We start from the raw sequence: 21195 nt of genomic DNA on the forward strand, positions 1-21195 counted from the left end.
TGGAAGCGACGGCTCAGGTTCGCAAAACGGATGTTTTGTTCGTGTTGCCAGAGGGTCCTAAGAGAGGACAGGCAGCATCAAAATCTACCATTGCTAAATGGATTCAACAAATAATTGTTCAAGCTTATGGTTTGAAGCAAAAGATTCCGCCTTTTCAGATCAAGGCACACTCCACTAGGGCTATTAGTGCTTCATGGGCGGTGCATCACTAGGCCTCCATGGCTTAAATCTGCAAGGCCACAACCTGGTCATCAGTCCATACATTCATCAAATTTTATCAAGTGGATGTGAGAAGGCATGAGGACTTCGCCTTTGGGCGTAGTGTGCTGCAGGCAGCGGTACAGGGTCCTCAGGTCTGAGTACACCCTATATTGTGTGGTTCCCCTCCCCTCAGATAGCATTGCTCTGGGACATCCCACCAGTAATTACTGAGTCTCTGTGTCCCGTGATGTGGGAGAAAGAAAATAGGATTTTTATAACAGCTTACCTGTAAAATCCTTTTCCTTTGAGGTACATCACGGGACACAGAGGTCCCTCCCCTCTTCTAATACACTTATATTGCTTTGCTACAAAACTGAGGTACCTCCACTAAGAGGAGGGGTTATATGGGGGATTGAACTTCCTGTCTAGGGTGTGCCAGTGTCTCTGTGTCCCGTGATGTACCTCAAAAGAAAAGGATTTTACAGGTAAGCTGTTATAAAAATCCTATTTATTTTTTATTGTGAAGAAAAACACAAATAGGACAAAATAACAGAAAAAGTCAATGTGCATAACTATTCACCCCCCTAAAGTCAATACTTTGTAGAGCCACCTTTTGCGGCTATCACAGCTCCAAGTCACTTTGGATAAGTCTCTATGAGCTTCCCACTGGGATTGTTGCCCATTCCTCATTGCAAAACTGCTCTAGCTCCTTCAAGTTGGATGGTTTTCGCTTGTGAACAGCAATCTTTAAGTCTGACCACAGATTTTCTATTGGATTGAGGTCTGGGCTTTGACTGGGTCATTCCAACACATTTACATGTTTCCCATTAAACCACTCAAGTGTTGCTTTAGCAGTGTGTTTGGGGTCATTGTCCTGCTGGAAGGTAAACCTCTGCCCTAGCCTCAAATCACACAGAGTGGTACAGGTATTGCTCAAGAATATCCCTTTATTTAGTACCATCCATCTTTCCCTCAACTCTGACCAGTTTCCCAGTCCAGACTGCTGAAAAACATCCCTGCAGCATGATGCTGCCACCACCATGTTTCACGGTGGGGATGGTGTTCTTTATGTGATGTGATGTGTAGGGTTTGTGCCAGACAGAGTTTTCTTTGATGGCCAAAAAGTAAAATTTTAGTCTCAGACCAGAGCACCTTCCTCCATACATTTTGGGAGTCTACTACATGCCTTTTTGCAAACTCAAAACGTGCGATTTAGTTTTTTGCTGAAAATGATGGCTTTCTTCTGCCCAACTCTATGGAGCGTACGGCTTATTGTCATCCTATGTACATATACTCCAGTCTCTGCTGTGGAACTCTGCAGCTCCTCCAGGGTTACCTTAGGTCTCTGTGCTGCCTCTCTGATTAATGCCCTCCTTGCCCAGTCCGTGAGTTTTGGTGTGCAGCCGTCTATTGGCAGGTGTGCTGTTGTGCCATATTCTTTCCATTTGGTTATGATAGATTTGATGGTGCTCCTAGGGATCATTAAAGATTTTGATATTTTTTTTATAACCTAACCCTGACTTGTACTTCTCAACATTGTCCTTTACCTGTTTGGAGAGTTCCTTGGTCTTCATGGCAGTGTTTGGTTAGTGGTGCCTCGTGCTTAGGTGTTGCAGCTTCTGGGGCCTTTCAAAAAGGTGTGTATATGAAATGACAGATCATGTGACAATTAGATTGCACAAAGGTGGAAATCATTTCACTAATTATGTGACTTCTGAAGGTAATTGATTGCACTAGAGCTTCTTATGGGCTTCATAACAAAGGGGGTGAATACATAAGCACATGCCAATTATCAGTTTTTTATTTCTGAAAAATAGTTTTATGCATATATTTTTCTAATTTTACTTCACCAACTTAGACTATTGTGTACTGATTCATCACATATAATTCATATAAAAAGAAAACATTGAACTAAAGGCTGTAATGTAACAAAATAGGTAAAAAGCCAAGGGGGTGAATACTTTTGCAAAGAGCTGTACCTAGAGGTTGCCCTAAAAAATATGACAAGGTATGGCGTAAATTGTTAGCAGAGCCCTCAACCGCCTCAGACATCTTGCAAAGACATCCTACTTAACCACTTCAGCCCCGGACCATTTGGCTGCAAAAGACCAGAGCTCTTTTTTTGATTTGCCACTGCGTCACTTTGACTGACAATTGCGCTGTCTTGTAACGTAGCCCCCAAACAAAATTGACGTCCTTTTTTTCCCACAAATAGAGCTTACTTTTGGTGGTATTTGATCACCTCTGCAGTTTTTTATTTTTTGTGCTATAAAAAAATAGCGTAAATTTTGAAAAAAAACGCATTCTTTTTTACTTTCTACTATAATAAATATCCCCCAAAAAATTATAAAAAAACATTTTTTTTCCCTCAGTTTAGGTCGATACGTATTCTTCTACATATTTTTGGTATAAATCTAAAAAATAGGGCATAGTTTTATGAAATTTTTATAAATTTTTTTTTTACTAGTAATGGCAGCGATCTTTATCGTGACTGCGACATTATGGCGGACAGATTGGACACTTCTGGCGCTATTTGGGACCATTCCCATTTGTACAGCGATCAGTGCGATTAAAAATGCATTGATTTCTGTGTAAATGTGACTGGCAGTGAAGGGGTTAACCACTAGGGGGCACTGTAGGCGTTAAATGTGTCCTAGAGAGAGATTCTAACTGTGGGGGAGGGGCTATGTGTGACATGACACTGATCGCCGCTCCCGATTACAGGGAGCGGTGATCCGTGTCACTATGCAGAACAGGGAAAAGCATTTCCCCGTCCTTCATCCCCGTGAGACGATTGAGGGTATCCCTGTGGACATAGAGTCCGCGGGACCCACAATCACACTCGTGGAGCTCGCCACCAACAGTGTGCGCGCCCGCAAGCCACTTCTTAAAGAGCAACATACAGGGACATAATATGCCTGTACATGTTCTTCTGCTGCCGTATGTCAGCAAGCGGTTAATAAGCCTGGTTGGTTTCTCTGACATATCTTATATATAACAAACATGTCATACGTACTTACCCGCTCTGTGCAATGGTTTTGCACAGAGTAGCCCCAATTCTCTTCTGGGGTCTCCCGCTGGAACTCCTGGGTCCTCCCCCTGCAAAGTGATCCCATAGCAAGCCACTTGCCTTGGGGGCACTGGTGCATGCTCGCCCCTGAGCCCCGCTGTGTGTCCACTGACATACAGAGCGCAGCTCAGCCCACTCCCTCCTAACTGGCTGTGGTTGAGAGCAGGAGTCAATGGCTCCTGCTCCTGTGTCTGAGCCAATGAGGAGGGAGAAAGTGGGGAGGGCTTCTGCTCTCATGCACATTGCTGGATTGAGAACGGGCTTAGGTAAGTATAAGGAGAGGCTGGGAGGGGAAGGAGCTGTATGCAGAATGTTTTTTTCCTGAATGCAGATCAAGCTGATCACTTTCACATGTGAATCTAACAAATATTTAGAGGTCTAGAGATTTCTTTTAAAGGCAGTACAACACAAATACAGAATAGTGATTGCTTTCCTGCTGCTTTAACTGTACATACATTTTAAGATAATTAGTCAAACTTTGTTGCCGTTTGGCTTAATCATTATGCAGGAGGATGTTACTGGGGTCGCCTGTGCTGGGGGGCCATGTAGTGACCAAATCGTCTGCTATTGCCATAGCTTTCCACCACTTGAAAACAGCAAATGCAGCCAAGATTCACATGCTGTTTTAACAGATCCAAGTAAAAACTCTGCTGCTGTTAAACATATTTGGACACTGTACAGCAGAAACCAAAGCCCTCATTAAAATGTGATCAGCTCTTCCACACTTGTCACTAGATGTTTTAAACTTGCTTTTGTGATCCCAAAGAAAAGCAAATGAAGCACAGCTTACTGGACAGTAATGATTTTTTTTTCATTAATAGGAAATAGTACCTTTCCTAATAGGTCATGGCTCAGAAGAGCACTGGCACAGAGGATATAGCCGCAGGCTCTTTTTTAAACATAAACATGAATCACTGTTCAAACAATCTGGCACACAATCAGTTCAACCTCTTCTAAAACCCAACACCAATTGTGAGCAAAACACTTAAATAAATAAAGCACTTGCTAAGTAAGGGAGATGGAAAAATGTTTGTGTTGATGAAAAGTTCAAGGACAACACATCAGTAAAGATTACACATCATCTCAGAAGCCACAGAAAATGATTGCGGTACCAGCTTTGTGGAGTGCTTTTTGTTCTCTCCTAGTTTTTCTGCTTAGCATTTTTAGCAAAGCTCTATCAAGATATAAAAAGAAAAAAACTGGCGGTGAAGGAGATAACTATCATGGAGTTGTATTTGGGAGTTTCCAGGATTACCTTCCTAGAGGGTATGAATTGATATGCAAATCATCGGCTCTTGCCAACCGGTTTCTTAAAGATATCCAGCGTTTGCCACAACAAGAGCCAATTCGCTGGTGGTGGAAGAGCTGTCCACATCTTCAGACTCTTGTTCAACACTTACTACCAGCCGACAGGCCGCTGGAGTTATGCAGAGACCACTTGCAGCTTGCAGATGGTGGACTTGTTGCTTTAGATTGGGTAGTGGGTCCAAGACAAATCTCAAGGATGAGAAGAGGCACAAATGCTACAGGCAACCCACCACTGCTCCTGGTCATTCCTAACCCCTTTGGAAAATTAACAAGGAACATTCAGAACCTTTGTTTTCAGGCTCTCGAAAAAGGGTACTACCCTGTCATATTTAATAGACGGGGCCAAAACGAATGCCCGTTAACAACCCTCAAGCTACAAGATTTTGGTGAACCGGGAGATCTGAGAGAAGCAGTTACTTATATTCGTTTTAGGCATCCAGGTTCCATGCTCTTTGCAGTCAGTGAAGGGCTGGGGTCTGGACTTCTGCTATCCTATTTAGGAGAATGCGGCTCATCTAGTTATTTGACAGCTGTATCCTGTATTTCTCCAGTGTTTCGTTGCCAAGAATGGTTCGAGAACAAGCTCCCATGGCTGTATGAATGGGCTCTGCTTCTTTATCAGAAAACTATTCTCAGGAGGTAAGGCAAACCCAGTAAAGATAGTTTGTGTTTGTTTTGATGACATTCATGGATGAATATATAAATGCTTTAGGGCACAAAAAATAAGGATATTTAAAATTAATGATGATTTACTATCAGAAATTAAAATTACATCTTGAAATACATATGCAAGGGTGGGGGGCAGGTGGGGGACGCTTCCTTTTCCCCTCCTCACTGGGCGCCATAAGTGTGGGTCACATAGGTGGTTTACCCCAGGGTGGGTTTCTTCTAGCCTACGCTAGGCACTTAACACAGGGTCACGACCTTACACATGTGGTACCTTAAAGCGGAGGTCCGCCCATGGCTGCAAAAATTAAAAGCCAGCAGCTGCACATACTGCAGCTGCTGACTTTTAATAATTGGACACTTACCTGTCCTGGAGTCCAGCAATGTTGGCACTGCAGGTGATGTTTCCATCAGCTGTCAGGTGCATGCCGCTTCCATTAAGAGTAAGGAAACCCAGCAGTGAACCCTACTGTGCATGCGCAAGGCTCCGTTCCTCTCCTCTCTTTTACTGGCTCAGTGGCCGGAGGATGAGGTAGCCCGAACGGTGACGCCAATACCCACGGTTGAGGCTCCCAGAAGTGGGAACAGGATACCTGTGAAAGATAGGTACCAAATGTGGCACCTGAGGGGGGAAGGAATACAAGTGGAAGTTCCACTTTTGGGTTGAACTCCGCTTTAACTGGTACCAAACACCATATACACTGGCACACTGAACTAATCTCCAGTTAACTCTCACATCCCCATGTTAATGCACACCTTTACTGTCACAGCTGCATTTATGAGAGACACACACAGAGTACTTGCCCTCTCCACCTGTTCAGCATATCACTTCCCACACTCCCGGTAATGGTATGGGGTCCCACCATGCCTAGCGTGGACCATGTGTGCACTTCATTAACGCCTTCTTCCATGCATAGTTGAGGGCCTCAGCAGTGCAGATCTGCTCCTGTTGCAAAGGGAGGTGAATCGCTGTAGGAGTGTCGACAACATCTCCTTCAGTGCAAGAGGCGATCCAAGCTGTAGATTATGTGCCTGGTAATACCCAGGTTTAAAACTTTACTGGAAACTCTTAACATGACAGTTAAGAACAAAGTGCAGTCTTTCACTAATGTAATGTACCCAAAAGAAGCAGATAAACCACTTAGAGTTCAAATATACTTTTTGAATGTAACAACTTTAAAAGTCCAAGCCAACTTTTTTGTGGATAATACCACACTTTGTAAAAGCAGTTAAAGCTGAATGCATTTTTTTTTCTTTTTTTTTTACATACAGTGCCTTGAAAAAGTATTCATTCCCCTTGAAATTTTCCAAATTTTGTCATGTTACAACCAAAAACAAATGTATTTTATTGGAATTTTGTGTGCTAGACCAACACAACGTGGCACTTAATTGTGAAGTGGAAGGAAAATGATAAATGGTTTTCCACATTTTTTACAAGTAAATATGTGAAAAGTGTAGGGTGCATAGCTCAAGCTCTGTCCGATTGGATGGAGAGCGTCTGTGAACAGCAATTTTCAAGACTTGCCAGAGATTCTCAATTGGATTTAGGTCTGGACATTGACTGGGCCATTCGAACACATGAATATTTTTTGTTCTAAACCATTCTATTGTAGCTCTAGCTGTATTACCCCCGATGAATACATGGTTTGAGGTTTTCCGGGATACCATATATAGGACTTCTTACCATTGGGTTCTTGACAATCAACAGGCCTGTATGACTTGAGAGGCGCAAGCCCCTTTGAGTCTACGTCATCTGGTAAGCCTCCTTCCCTTACTACGGCGGTGGTATCATTCTTCTATGCTTCCAAAGGTCACATCAGAGGCTGAACTTCACTTTTTACTTATATTTTACATTTGGATTTCCGATTCACATTGCACACTTTGAAGAGTGGTAAGAGTACTCACCTGATAGACTTTATTTGTGTTTTTTGTTCACAATATTTGTGCTAACATATTTACTTTATTCATTTGCTGATATTCATTTTCACTGCTACTTAAAGTATCCACGTGGGTTGAGGTTTTTTGCAACTAAAGCGCCACACTTTTTTGGTTTTAATTATTGTATTTAGCTCTGGCTGTATGCTTAGGGTTGTTGTCCTGCTGGAAGGTGAACCTCTGCCCCAGTCTCAAGTCTTTTCTAGACTCTAAAGCCCCATACACACTATCAGATTTTCAGCTGATTTTTGTCTTCAGATTTACCAAAACCATGTAGTGCAAGGGCATGCCTGATTGCATACAAATTGAAACTTTTAAGGTTTGACCTCATATTATATGGTTTTGGTAAATCTGAAGGAAAAAATCTGCAGAAAATCTGATAGTGTGTATAGGGTTTTCTTCTAAGATTGCCCTGTATTTAGCTCCATCCATCTTCCCATCAACTCTAAACAGCTTCCGTGTCCCTGCTGCAGAAAAGCATCCCCACAACATGATGTTAACACCACCATGTTTCAAGGTGGGGAAGGTGTGTACAGGGTGATGTGCAGTGTTAGTTTTCCACCACACATAGCGTTTTGCTTTTAGGCCAAAAAGTTACATTTTGGTCTCATCTGACCAGATGTCAGAAACCATGAATCATGCAGACAGAAGTTAAATCACACTTATTTAATAAAAAAAAAAAGGTAAACTTATACAAAACATAGCCAGAGTGTAGGAACCAGAAATGATACAGAAGGAATGTCAGCTAAGCAAGTCTTTCATGGGAACACAGGAGAGCATCTCTAGAGATGTGACCAAGGTGAAGGCAGAGATCATCTGGTCTGGACAGCTTAAGTAGGCAGGACTGACAAGCAGGATATCAACAGGTGAGTCTCTGTGGAGAGATAGTAGCTGGCAATTAGCCGACAGCGGCCAGCTCAGAGAAGGAAGGGCTGAGCCCAGCCCTGACAGTACCCCCTCCTCAATTATCCCCCCCCCCTCAGAGGACCACTAGGCTTGAGGGGAAAACATCTATGGAAATCACGGAGGATGACAGGGGCATGTACGTCCGAGGAAGAGATCCAAGAGCGTTCCTCCGGACCGTACTCTTTACAATGCACCAGGTACTGTATGCGTCCAAGGAACCTACAGGAGTCAACAATGGACTGTATTTCCTACTCCTCATGGTTCTCAACCTGTACAGGTTGAGGATGAGGCCTCAAGGTAGTAAAGCGGTTGCAGACCAACGGTTTTAATAAGAAGACATGAAATACATTCGAGATACGCATATTAGAAGGAAGGTCTAATACATAAGCCACTGGGTTAATCCTGTGAAAAAAGACGAAAAAGGCCCAATAAACAGAGGTGCAAAATTCAGAGAGGGAATATGAAGTCAGAGGTTGCGAGATGAGAGCCAGACCCTGTCCCCAACCTGGTAGGAAGGTGCAGGCAGGCATCTGCGGTCAGCATGGAGTCTGTACCTATCATTAGCATGTCTCAAAGCCTCCTGGACTTGTGCCCAAGTGGAATGAAGACCAAAGAGATGTTCCTCTAATGCAGGAATACTCTGCATAATCAGGCAACATGGAAGGTTGGAAAACATAGTTCACCATAAACAGGGACAATCGGGAAGCAGAATTCAAGGCACTATTGTGAGCAAACTCCAGCCATGGTAAGAGGTCTGACCAGTTGTTATGGGGGTCAGAAATATAGCAATGTAGGAATTGCTCCAAGGACTGATTGGCTCATTCTGCAGCCCCATTAGACTGTGGGTGATACGCAGAGGAGAAAGCAAGCTGAATTCCCAACTGTGCACAAAAGACTTGCCAGAACCTTGACACAAACTGACTACCCCTGTCCGAGACAATCACCTTGGGTAGCCCATGTAAGCGAAAGATCTTCCAAGCAAAAATGGAAGCCAGTTCCTTAGAAGTAGGCAACTTGTTAAGTGGACTGCAATGAGACATTTTTTGAGAACTGGTCAACAACCATAAAGATAACTGTGTTGCCCTGGGAGTTGGGTAGCTCCACAATGAAATCCATAGACAGGTGGGTCCCAGACCTCTCTCCATTGGGTATGGGTTATAGGAGGCCCACTGGAAGGCGTTGTGGAGTCTTATTCTGAGTACACACAGAACAGGCATCTACAAAGGCAGTTAAATCAGCACATAGACTAGGCCACCAGAATTGTTGGGAAATGGCCCAAAAGAGTTGATTCTACCCAGGGTGCCCAGCAGCCTTCGGAGAATGGTAAAAGTCTGTAGCATGGCAGTACGGAGACTCCCTGGGACAAAGCAGCAGTCACAAGGTTTCTCAGGAGGAGTATGAACCTGAGCAGCAAGAATTTTGTCACCCAAAGGAGAAGTGAGACTGGTGTAAACCGTAGCCAAAATACGATCAGGAGGAATCACAGGAACTGAAACCGACTCCATCTTGAAAGTGGAGGAAAATTGTGACAAAGTGTCAGCCCTTACATTCTTATTACCGGGTAAGAATGAGATGTAATTTAAACTAGACCAGAAAAGAGCCCATCGTGCCCTTCTGGAAAAGAGACGTTTAGCCTCAGACAAGAATGTGAGAATCTTCTGGTCAGTAAGAATGAGAACTGTGTGGTGGCTCTCCAGGGACTTGGAAAATATGAGGATATCGTCAAGATAAACCAACACAAATAACTGCAACAAATCTCGGAGGACAATATTAATAAATTCCTGGAAAACTGCCGGGGCGTTACAATGCCCAAAAGGCATTCCGAGGTCTTCATAATGGCCTGTTCCGGTATTAGCCTCCCTGGCGGTATGAATATTTCGGATTTTAGGTGCTGAAAGCGGTACCATTATTTTGCATGAAATTTGGTTTTTTATATTGTAGTCCTGTAATTCTTAGGAATAACTCACTTAAATCTGTCCAAACCAGAGTGTAGCAGACATCCCAGGTATGATAAAGTTTGAAAAATGAAATTATAATATAATAAATAAACTATAAAATAATTATACCAAATAATAACAATAATAAAACATATTTAATAATGTATTCAAATCAAAAAAAGAAATTTGCTCAGTTGCAGAATTGTCACTGTCATTATTTTTCAATATTTGATGACGGATCTCCCCACAAATCGATATCCCTCAATTCTGCGAGTGATTACAATTTACTGTTTTCTAGCTGGTCTAAAATCATTTTTGATGTAAAGTGACAGTTTTGGTTGCTATGGACAATCTCCAGTTTCCAGGCATAAAGAACAGTTTTTATAATATAAAACTGCATGCAGGACACTGGGCAGACCCACTAGGGACAAAGGGGATGTGAAATAATTTCATACAGCAATGTAATCTGTAAGATTACATTTTACTGCATGTATACTGTGTGTTTCACTTTTTGAATTTGACGCCGATCTCCGTCCCCATGCGTCGCAACACTCGCAGGGAACGGAGATATCGGCTCCGTGATGAATCAAGCGGAGGACGAGCCGCTCAAACAGCGTGGGGACATCGCTGCATCCAAGGGAGAAGGTAAGTAAACCTCTTCCTGCATACAGCGATGTGGTCCCGAGTCTGGCTCGGGGTTACCGCTTTTGGTATAAAACTTCCACAAGCCAGACTCGGTAACCTCGCCGGGGGGGGGGGGGTTAAACACAGTTTTCCACTCATCGCCCTCCTTAATCCTCGCGAGATTGTATGTCCCGCTCAAATCAAGCTTCCTAAAAACGTTGCTCCCTTGAAGCAGTCAGATAATTCCGTATTCAACGGAATCGGATAGGCATTCTTACCCCTATAATCAATACAAGGTCTCAGTTCACCACTCCTCTTCACAAAGAAGAAACCAGCACCAGCAGGAGACTAGGATTTGCTGATGAAACCTTGAGAAAGTGCGTCTGCAACATACTCTTCCATGGCCTTATCCTCCAAGACTGACAAAGGGTAAACCCAGTCATGAGTGGATTATGGCACCAGGTTGAAGGTCAATTGCACAATCATGCGACCAGTGTGGAGGTAAACTACCAGCTTGACTTCTGTCAAAGACATCACTAAAATTGCGGTACTCTTCCGGCAGGGAGGAGAGAGAAGAAGTGCACAGGACCTTGGCTACCTTCTGGAAGCATGTCTTACTGCATTGTGGCGACCAGGAGAGAACCTCAGCATGGAGCCAATCAAAAGGGGAGTTGTGCCTCTGTAACCAAGGATAACCAATAACCAGTGGAAACTTATGCAAGGACATAACTTGGAATTGGATTATCTCATGGTGAAGAGCCCCTACGGCAATGGAACAGTCTCATGAGTCACATGGGCAGGCTGTAGAGGTCTCCCGTAAAGAGCATCAATGGAGTGTCACGCAGATGCAGGAGAATAAAGTGCTTTGATACAAAGGCAGCATCAATGAACAGGCCTGCAGCCCCAGAGTCAATTAGAGCCTGTGTCTTGATGAACGACTCAGCCCAAGAAAGGGTAACCAAAACCAGGGGCTTATGCTTCTGGATAACTGGGGATGAAACAATGCCACCTAAGATCTGTCCATGACAGCACCTCAAGGTTCAAGCATTCCCTGGACAGGTAAGACAAGAGTTCAAAAAGTGACCTGCTTGGCCACAATAAAGGCACAATGTCACCCTCCTCCTAAGGGTTCTCTCATCCAAAGAGAGATGCGTGAAGCCCAAGTGCATGGGTTCATCTTCATTGACCGACTCGGTACCAGGAGGCATGGGAGGTGAGGGAGGCAAGGGTGGGACTTATTTCAGTTCAGCATAGGTAGACAGAGCTGTGGGTTTGTGGAGTGTGTTCCAACTGCGTTCAACCCACTAGCTCTGATACCCGGAAGTGACGTAGTAAGCGTAGCAATACCGTATGCTTTACGCCATAGACGTCCTCAGTGGCGCCGCTGAGGACATGTAGGACAGGAAAACGCTTCTTCACTCTCTATCCTGAAACATTCTCCGCAGCAGCTGGCGGGATAAGAGGAGGAAACTGGCAGTGCTGGGGGGAGGGGCCAATGGAGAACACGGGGGGACCGGCGTCATAGGAAAGAGACCTGGAAAGGAGGGGCATTTGGTGAAATGGATCGGCTGTATTTTCCTCCCTGAATACCGCTGGGGAGAGAGAGGGAAGCAAGCATTCAGGTACTGCAGGGATGAAAATAGTGGCGATCGATTCCACTAAATGCCACCAAAACATTTTAGTCGACTAAATTAATACTATTTTAGTCGAAAGCCATTGTAGTCAAATGAGCCTAAAACTAAAATGCCATTTTAGTCAAGAGACTATGACTACAACTAAATTGCAATTACTGAAAATGTACGGGATATTTTAGTCGACTAAAACTAAAACAATTGCAGAAGACTAAAATGGGACTAAAACTAAAATGTCCTGAGACTAAAAATAAAACTGCCCGTCACTCCTCCCCAGGTTCTAGGGTTGGCAACCAAGGGATGCATTCTACCCATTACCTGCCTGCTATTGCCAGATTGCAGATACCCGGTTTAGGCCTTCCCTTCATCACCCTCACCACCCTTACTAGATGGGCTGCTCTGACATCTTCACCCAGCTTGACAAATATGTTCTGGTGTTCAAACACAGATTTTGCCTTCCCTAGCTACATTAATCCATCTTTCTACCTGAACATCTGACTTACCTCACCATCCTCCACATCAACCTCATTAACCACCTGCTCAGTGAGCAGGAAACTCCTTTCAGGGTTGTCTGTTCTACTCAGTGTGGCAATTTGCTCCTCCAGATCTCTAATGTGAGCTTCCAGAATGGCAACCTGCTTGCATCTGCCACAGCAGTATTTATCCTGGAGCTGTTGATCCATTATTGTTTATATGTGACACTGAGTAAAACCTTCAACTGTGCTAGCACTTATTATCCTAGTTTAATTATTACTTACAGGAAACTGACGATGTTACTTACAAGTTAGAAGACTCCCGATTTAACTTCTTTGCAACTTTTGTCCTTGCACCACTTTGTTCACAAATCCCACATGTAAGCCAGCATTAAATGCTAGCCCAGCTTGGACCAACGTAAGTAAGCATTTATCATACCTGTGGAATCTCTCTAGAAGCTGGAAATTACTGTAGTGGATGCCACTACTCTCCAGTGATCTCCACTAGCTGTGGAGTCCCATGCCAAGCACCTGCCATGCTGCAGTCTGAACATAGGAGTTAGGCTGCTCAGTATGATCGCTGTTCAGAGAATGCTTTGCCTTTTTCTCAATGAATGCAAAACAATCTGATTGGACGAGGTGGAAAGCATGATATCACCACCTCTTGCCTCTTCAAATCATCCAAGTAGGGAATGCTTGCATTTATTGAGAAAATATAAAGCATTCTCTGACTGGCTCCTGCGCCAAGTGTCCGACTTTGTGTTCAGAATGCAGCAGGGCAGCCACTCCGCATTCTTTTTTACCTTTTGCTATAATACCCCCAAAAAATATATAAAAAACATTTTTTCCTCAGTTTAAGCCGATACATATTCTTCTACATATTTTTAATTTTTTTTAAAGGCATTAAGCGATTGATTGGTTTGCACAAAAGTTATAGCGTTTACAAAATAGGGGATAGTTTTATGGCATTTTTATAAAAAATTTTTTACTAGTAATGGTTGCGATCAGCGATTTTTATTGTGACTGTGACATTATGACTATACAAATGCACCGATTTCTGTGAAAATGACACTGGTAATGAAGGGGTTAACCAGGAGGTGGCAGTGTAGGGGTTAAGTGTGTCCTAGGGGGCGTGTTGCTAACTGGGGGGGGGCGTGGCTGTTTTACAGATCACTGATCTCTGCTCCAATTACAGGGAGCAGAAATCAGTGTCACTTGTTGCTAGGCAGAATGGGGAGATGCGGTTTACATCAGCATCACCCTGTTCTTCCTCCCCGTGAGACGATCGTGGCTATCCCCACAGCGATAGTCAGCGGGACCCGCAATCGGACTCACGGAGGTCCCGCGGGTAATTCAAAGGGAGGTACTTGTACACCCATTTGCCTGTCTGTGCCATTCTGTCGATGTACATTGTCGTGCACCGGTTGGGAAGTGGTTAAAGTATTACCTTGGGGAGATGCAGACTAGAATACTGCAATCACTGAGCAGCAATATCACCTTTGATGTATTTCAGTTGCAAACTTGGCCTGTTAGTGGGTCCTGAGAACCACGGCCATAGAAGACGACTACCACCTTTTATTTTTACACAAATTCTAATTTGCAGTAACAGAACAATGCCCCCTTTTTAACCCATAATGCAGACCCAATACAAAACCTATATCAGCATCTTGCAGACTAAACACCTTTGCCCTAGTGACGATGACCACAGACCTGACAGATGATGGTCAACAATGGCTATACAATCCCACTGCCTTAACTCCTTTTTGGATATTCACTAACATTAATGGTTTATATCTGGAGTGTATACCTGTTCAGGAGCAATGGAGGGAGGGCAAGCAGTCGCAGCTCTGTGCAAAACATATTAGGTAAGGGTTTCTACCCTGTTTGACCTATTTGTTGCATTAGAACGTTCATTCAGGGCTGCAATGCCCTGCCCAATGGGATCATTGCCCCCCCCCCCCAAAAAAAGTAAATGACTATGCATTTCTTTAAAGCACAATAATGAAGGCTTACCGAGAATTTATGCATACTAACCAAAAATCTGGTGATTTGTAAATAAGCCTTTTAGAGCAAATAAAACCAAAAGTATGCATTTAAGATATCCATTGACAAAACTTGTGGCAAGTGACGTGGCAAGTTGAGAAACCACAACTTGTGGCAGGTGACGTGGCAAGTGACATGCTAAATACAGGTACACTGCTGATCTCACAGCTGCTGCTACTCACTCTGGTCTCACAAAATGGCTGAAATAGTTAAATAATACAGTTTTTTGAGCTTGGGGAGGTTCTTATTTGAATGTTATCTTACAAACGCTTCTAGATGCAAACGCGGTAAAACTCCACTGAACACGGCATGCGAACGCAGCAAAGCGGGCGTTTCTAAACGCTGGTTTCAGCTTTTAAAAACATGCGTTCAGCAGAATTTTCACCGGTGTCTCGTGTGCATGGAGCCTAAGACTCTGGCTGGGGTAAATTATATTATAGACATAACCAACGACTGAAAGTGAATTGAAAAAAAATAAAAAAAAATAAAAATAAGAAAATTTTAAAAATTCAGCATCCATTAGCAGCAGCAGACAAAATAACTCCCATTCCCTTTTTTAGCCTTTATCCAGTCCAACAGTCCCAAATATAGGAAGATAGTGGCCAGGCTGGTACTACATCCATATTTTCATACCAAGGTTGGACCAAAATATATTCAGACTTTACAGGTACCACTCAGGAATACACATAAAAGTACTTGCGTTAAGATGCAAGTACCTATATTATTGTTACACACACATTATATATATATATATATATATATATATATATATATATATATATAATTTACAACAAAATATTTCAAGTTGATGCACAATCATGACCAATGATGGAACGGCTTATCGCAATGTGTTTCAGACTTGGTCTGCTTCCTCAGGACAAAAACTGTGAGGTTACTGAAAATCACGCAACTTTTTTTTTCTTTTTAAAGAAATACAGAATACCTTGAAAAATATCACAAATATCCATATCACAACATACAATTGAACATTGGTACCTAACAGTTTTGTAGCACTGTATATTTATATCCAAACCAGTACTTTTAAAATCACTCCCTAGGCAGACACAAGAGCACAAATTATATAAAAAGTATCTCACAAAAGTGACTACACCCCTCACATTTTTGTAAATATTTTATTATATCTTTTCATGTGACAACACTGAAGAAATTACACTTTGCTACAATGTAAAATAGTGACTGTACAGCTTATACAACAGTGTACATTTACTGTCCCCTCAAAATAACAACACACCATTAATGTCTAAACCACTGGCAACAAAATGGAGTACACCCCTAAGTGAAAATGTCCAAATTGGGCCCAAAGTGTCTATTTTGTGTGGCCACCATTATTTTCCAGCACTTGGTTGGTGTACTCATTTGATGGATGGTTGCTTTGAAGGTTGCTGCCTGAGCCGTCTCTTCTTATGCGTATTTATATTTAACTTGAGGGTACATCTTGGTCCGGCAGCTTGGCATATTATTGCGGAGGTAGCAATACACCAATACAATCCGAAGTATAATTCTGCTAATCTGCTACAGGGATGGATGACCCCCTGGTGGTCTAATACATGCAACCACATAACCGAGCTGTAAAGTACAACAGTGGAAGACCCCCCTGGTGGTGGACATTAGGACGAGCAGAAGATTAACCTCTACTTGATGCGGTTATAACTAAGGAGTGGAGGTGAGAGTTCTGAGAGCCCAGATTGTGATTCTATTCATTGTTCTTTTCTGCTTATGGGAACGAGTTTCAGTGCCCTTTGTGTGGTTTATGCTAAGAGACTTAACTTATATGGATTTATGAAATGGTGCATACTTTCCTCTATATTTTGGACTATTATTAGTGTTTTCCTTCCGTTCAATTTACCAGCACTCATCACTTTATGATTGTTACATTGTTTTATACACAATTTTTTGCACAGGATCATCATGGACTTTATTTTCCAGCACTGCCTTAACCCTCTTGGGCATGGAGTTCACCAGAGCTTCACAGCTTGTCACCGGAGTCCTCTTCCATGACGATATCATGGAGCTGGTGGATGTTAGAGACCCTGCACTCCTCTACCTTCCGTTTGAGGATGCCCCACCAATGCTCAATAGGGTTTAGCTCTGGAGACATGCTTGACCAGTCCGTCACCTTTACCCTCAGCTTCTTTAGCAAGGCAGTGGTCATCTTGGAGGTGTGTTTGGGGTTATGTTGGAATACTGCCCTGCAGCCCAGTCTCTGAAAGAAGGGGGATCATGCTCTGATTCAGTATGTCAAAGTATATGTTGGCATTCATGGTTCACTCAGTGAACTGTAGCTCCCCAGTGGCGGGATCACTCATGGAGCCCCAGACCATGACACTCACACCATCATGCTTGACTGTAGGCAAGACACACTTGCCTTTGTACTCCTTACCTAGTTGCCATCCCACACGCTTGACACCATCTGAACCAACTAAAGACAGTAATCTATGTCCTTAGTCTGCTTGTCTTCAAACAGTTTGCAAGCTTTCTTGTGCATGATCTTTAGAAGAGGCTTCTTTCTGGAATGACAGCAATGCAGATCTAATTGATGCAGTGTGCAGTGTATGGTCTGAGTACTGACAGGCTGACCCCCCCTTCAACCTCTGCAGCAATGCTGGCAGCACTCTTATGTCTATTTCCCAAAGACAACCTCTGTATAGGACATTCAACTTCTTTGGTCCGCCATGGCGGGAGGGGGACCCTTTCTTGATTGGAACCTGTCCTGTTAAACCACTGTATGGTCTTGGCCACCATGCTGCAGCTCAGTTTCAGGGTCTTGGCAATCTTCTTATAGCCTAGGCCATCTTTATGTAGAGCAACAATTCTTTTTTTCAGATCCTCAGAGAGTTATTTGCCATGAGGTGCCATGTTGAACTCCCAGTGAGCAGTTTGAGAGTGAGCGAAAACACCAGATTTAACACACCTGCTCCCCATTCGCACCTGAAACCTTGTAACACTAAGGAGTCACATGACTCTGGGGAGGGAAAATAGCTAATTGGGCCCCATTTTACATTTTCACGTAGGGGTGTACTTACTTTTGTTGCCAGCGCTTTACATTGTAGTGTAATTTCTTCAGTGTTGTCACATGAAAAGATATAATAAAATATTTACAAAAATGTGAGGGGTGTACTCACTTGTGAGATACTGTACATCCTAACAACAGAAGTAAACCGCTGCAACCGTCTCTACAGGGAGGGTGATGTGTAGAGACAGTTGCAGCAGTTTACTTCCATTGTCACACCTACATGACATGATGTGGCCCCTTTGCCTCATGATGAGATCAATCTATCCTACACATACTGGAAGCACTGAACACTGTTTGTTCCTGAAGGATATTTGACGTCTGATTGATGATACACCATATTGAGCGCCTCCGACTAGATAATAGAGCCCTGCAACTCTGGTAAGAGTCCATCTTACACTGGGTGGTGGATCATGTCAGTGACATTTGATCTCACACACATCTTCAGTTTATTTCTGCACGATTTCATGAACTTAATTTTTGGGGGATATTTGCTTTCTGGATTGCGTGGACACATTTTTGGATATCTACTCACTAATTTATGGACTTATCCGTTAAATAGCACTGCATTACTTTTGTTTTATATTATTTCAAAGTTTATCTGACTGATTTTTTGCTAGTGGCTTTTTTTTTCACCATATTTATCTAAATTTTGTCAGCGTGTTTTCTCCCCACTTGCACAGTAAAGTTCCTCCACCCCAAACTCGTTCATCAATGTCTTTATGGACCTTGCTTTGTGCACTGGTGCGCAGTCAATTTGGATCAGGAAGGGGCCATCCCAAATTGGGAGCATGAAATTGTCCAAAATGTCTTTGTATGCTGATGCCTTAAGAGAGTTCTCTTCACTGGAGCTAAGGGGCCCAAGCCCAACCCCCGAAAAACAACCCCACACCATAATCCCCCTCCACCAAATGACTTGGACCAGTGCACAAAGGTCCGCACATACATATACACATCATAAATGAGTGCACCTCCAACAGATTTGTCAGAAAACCTTTACTGTCCTTTCAGAATCAACATTTTCTATAGGACACTAAACTACAAAATAGTGGGCCATTGATTGCAACCAAGATTTGTTAGTTTGCACACAGAAAAAAAGTATTTTTCCTAACAAATTCATTCAAGACCATGTTGCAAATATGAATACAATCCAATGAAAAGTTTTAGGTGCAAAGCTAGATTTTACACAACAAAATCCTAACAAGAATTCAACTACAGGTGAGTCTAATTTTTCATTAGACAAGTGTCCAGCAGACAGTTGATTATAAAAGGGCATTAACCAAGAAAACCCCTCCCATTTCATGCTGTCAGCAATGGCACCACATGGAAGAGAAATGTCACAGGGCCTGAGAAAGTAAATTTACTCAAGAAAGGTGAAGGCTACAAGAAGATCATGAAAGCTTTACTTGTCAGTCAGAATACTGTAGCAAAAGCGATACAAAAATAGAACAAAGATGGAACTGCAACCATCTCACAGACACATCCTGGCCGTCCACGGAAGTTAAGAACTTGACAGGAGCATTCTCCGATGAGGAGGGTTGAAGAAAAATCGCCATGCAAGTTCACTGCAGTTAGCTAAAGAAGTAGAAAGCCAAACTGGAGTGATTGTTTCCCATGACACAATACAGCATACACTGCAGAGGAATGGCAGGCATGGATATCGTCCACGAAGGAAGCCTCTCCTAAAGCCCATGCACAAAATAGCCTGCCTAGAAATTGCTAGGGCCCATGCTGAAATAGAAGATGACTACTGGGACTCCAACTCTAGAGTGATGAGAGCAAGATAAAGGTTTTTGAAACTGATGGCCTCAAAAGCTTTATAAAAGTCACAAAGGTGAAGAGTACAAAAAAAAAAAAATGCATGGTACCTACAGTGAAACATGGTGGTGGCAGTGTCCTTCGGTGGGTCTGCATTAGTGCTGCTGGTGTCGGGGAGCTGCATTTGATGGTATAAATTCAGATGTACTGCTCTATTGAAAGAAGATGCTAACATCATTCTGTGCCCTTGGTCTTCGTGCACTATTCCATCATGACAATGATCCAAAACATACATCTAAGGCCACTGCTGCATTTCTGAACAACAGGGTGAAAGTGATTTAGTGACCAAGCATGTCTCCTGATCTGAACCTAATCAAACACCTATGGGGATTTCTGAAGAGATAAGTTGAGCATCACTCTCCATCCAGCCTCTAAAAGAGGCAAGAGGTAATTCTTAAAAAGATAGATTTTACAATAGGTCGCCAACTTGTTCATTGCATGCCTAGAAGACTTGGTGCTGTCCAAGGAGGTCATACAAAATACTAAATGTAGTTTCTGTTGTGGGGTTGTGTATTCATTTTTGCATCAACTAATTTTAGTAAAACTTTAGCTTTTGTAATCCAAGTTATATTATTAACCTTACTTTCATGTAATGAGCTAAACAAATGTTCTATAAAACAGTTTTGTCAAAATGTTTTAAATTGTTCTTGTGTTCATTGAGATATTGATTAAAATCTTACTTTTCAAAAGGGGTGTACTCATTTATGCTGACCACGCTATATACAACATTGAAATTATCTTGATACCCTAAGGCTGCTGTTAAATTGGTAAACAACTAAAAGTTTTTTTTTCATAATGCACAAGGTTAGCAGAGTACCATTATCACACTTGTCGCGGTACAAGTGTACCTACAAAAGGTGAATAATACATTTTCATTGACATGAAATTATATTTCCCCATTGCAGATACTTCACGGTTTTAGGAGAAATTCTACCAACTGAGAAATTATTTGACAGTCAGTCCCTCCAAGAACTACATGAGATTCTGCACTGTCAACGCAAGACTGGGAAGGTAAGCTGGGACGATTACTGGGAACAAAATGATCCGCTACGTGACGTGGATGAAGTTGCTGTCCCTGTTCTGTGTATCTGTAGCATGGATGATTTTATTCGAGGTCCACCAGAGTCTACTATCCCCATTGAACTTTTCAGGACAAATCCTTATTTTCTGCTGCTGCTGACACATTATGGAGGTCACTGTGGCTTTCTTACAGATGCTCCTGTAGCATGGAGTCATGAAGTTACATTAGATTACTTTAGGTCAGTGACAGAATTTTTTAGAACTGAAGAGAAAACAAAATGGTTGGCCAACCGGAGGAACTCCAATATGATGAGCAGACGAAGACGACCAACCATGCAAAGACGGGAGCTCTCTGCTTATAGGGACCTGGAAGAAAAGATTTTTAGCTGGAAAAGATCATACACCAGGTGACCCTCTCTGAAATATGTGAATTCTATTCTTTAATAAAAATTATTCAACCTAACGCGTGAAGAAACTATTTTGCACAAACAATTGTTCTCTAAGCTGTTCAAAACTGCTCCAAATCCGCAAA

The 21195-nt window shown here is 42.7% G+C and overlaps 1 protein-coding gene across 1 annotated transcript; it reads left to right on the forward strand.

The window, feature by feature from the left end:
* Positions 1–4233: 4233 nt before the first annotated feature.
* On the forward strand, positions 4234–21126 carry ABHD15 (abhydrolase domain containing 15). The gene is made up of 2 exons (XM_077480361.1): positions 4234–5218; positions 20549–21126. Exons 1-2 carry the CDS (start codon positions 4371–4373, stop codon positions 21072–21074), a joined length of 1374 nt encoding a protein of 457 aa, XP_077336487.1. The 5' UTR covers positions 4234–4370; the 3' UTR covers positions 21075–21126.
* The last annotated feature ends 69 nt before the right edge of the window (positions 21127–21195 follow it).

The sequence above is a fragment of the Lithobates pipiens genome, unplaced genomic scaffold, assembly GCF_037356315.1.
Source record: "Lithobates pipiens isolate NorthernLeopardFrog02 unplaced genomic scaffold, aLitPip1_a1.2 Scaffold_16, whole genome shotgun sequence".
NCBI lineage: Eukaryota > Metazoa > Chordata > Amphibia > Anura > Ranidae > Lithobates > Lithobates pipiens.

What these genes read in the sequence shown, in the direction of transcription:
- ABHD15 (XM_077480361.1), top strand. Translation starts at nt 4,371, where the DNA reads ATGATTGCGGTACCAGCTTTGTGGAGTGCTTTTTGTTCTCTCCTAGTT. An exon ending in CAGAAAACTATTCTCAGGAG is followed by an intron (nt 5,219 to 20,548) that starts GTAAGGCAAACC and finishes TCCCCATTGCAG; the next exon opens with ATACTTCACGGTTTTAGGAG.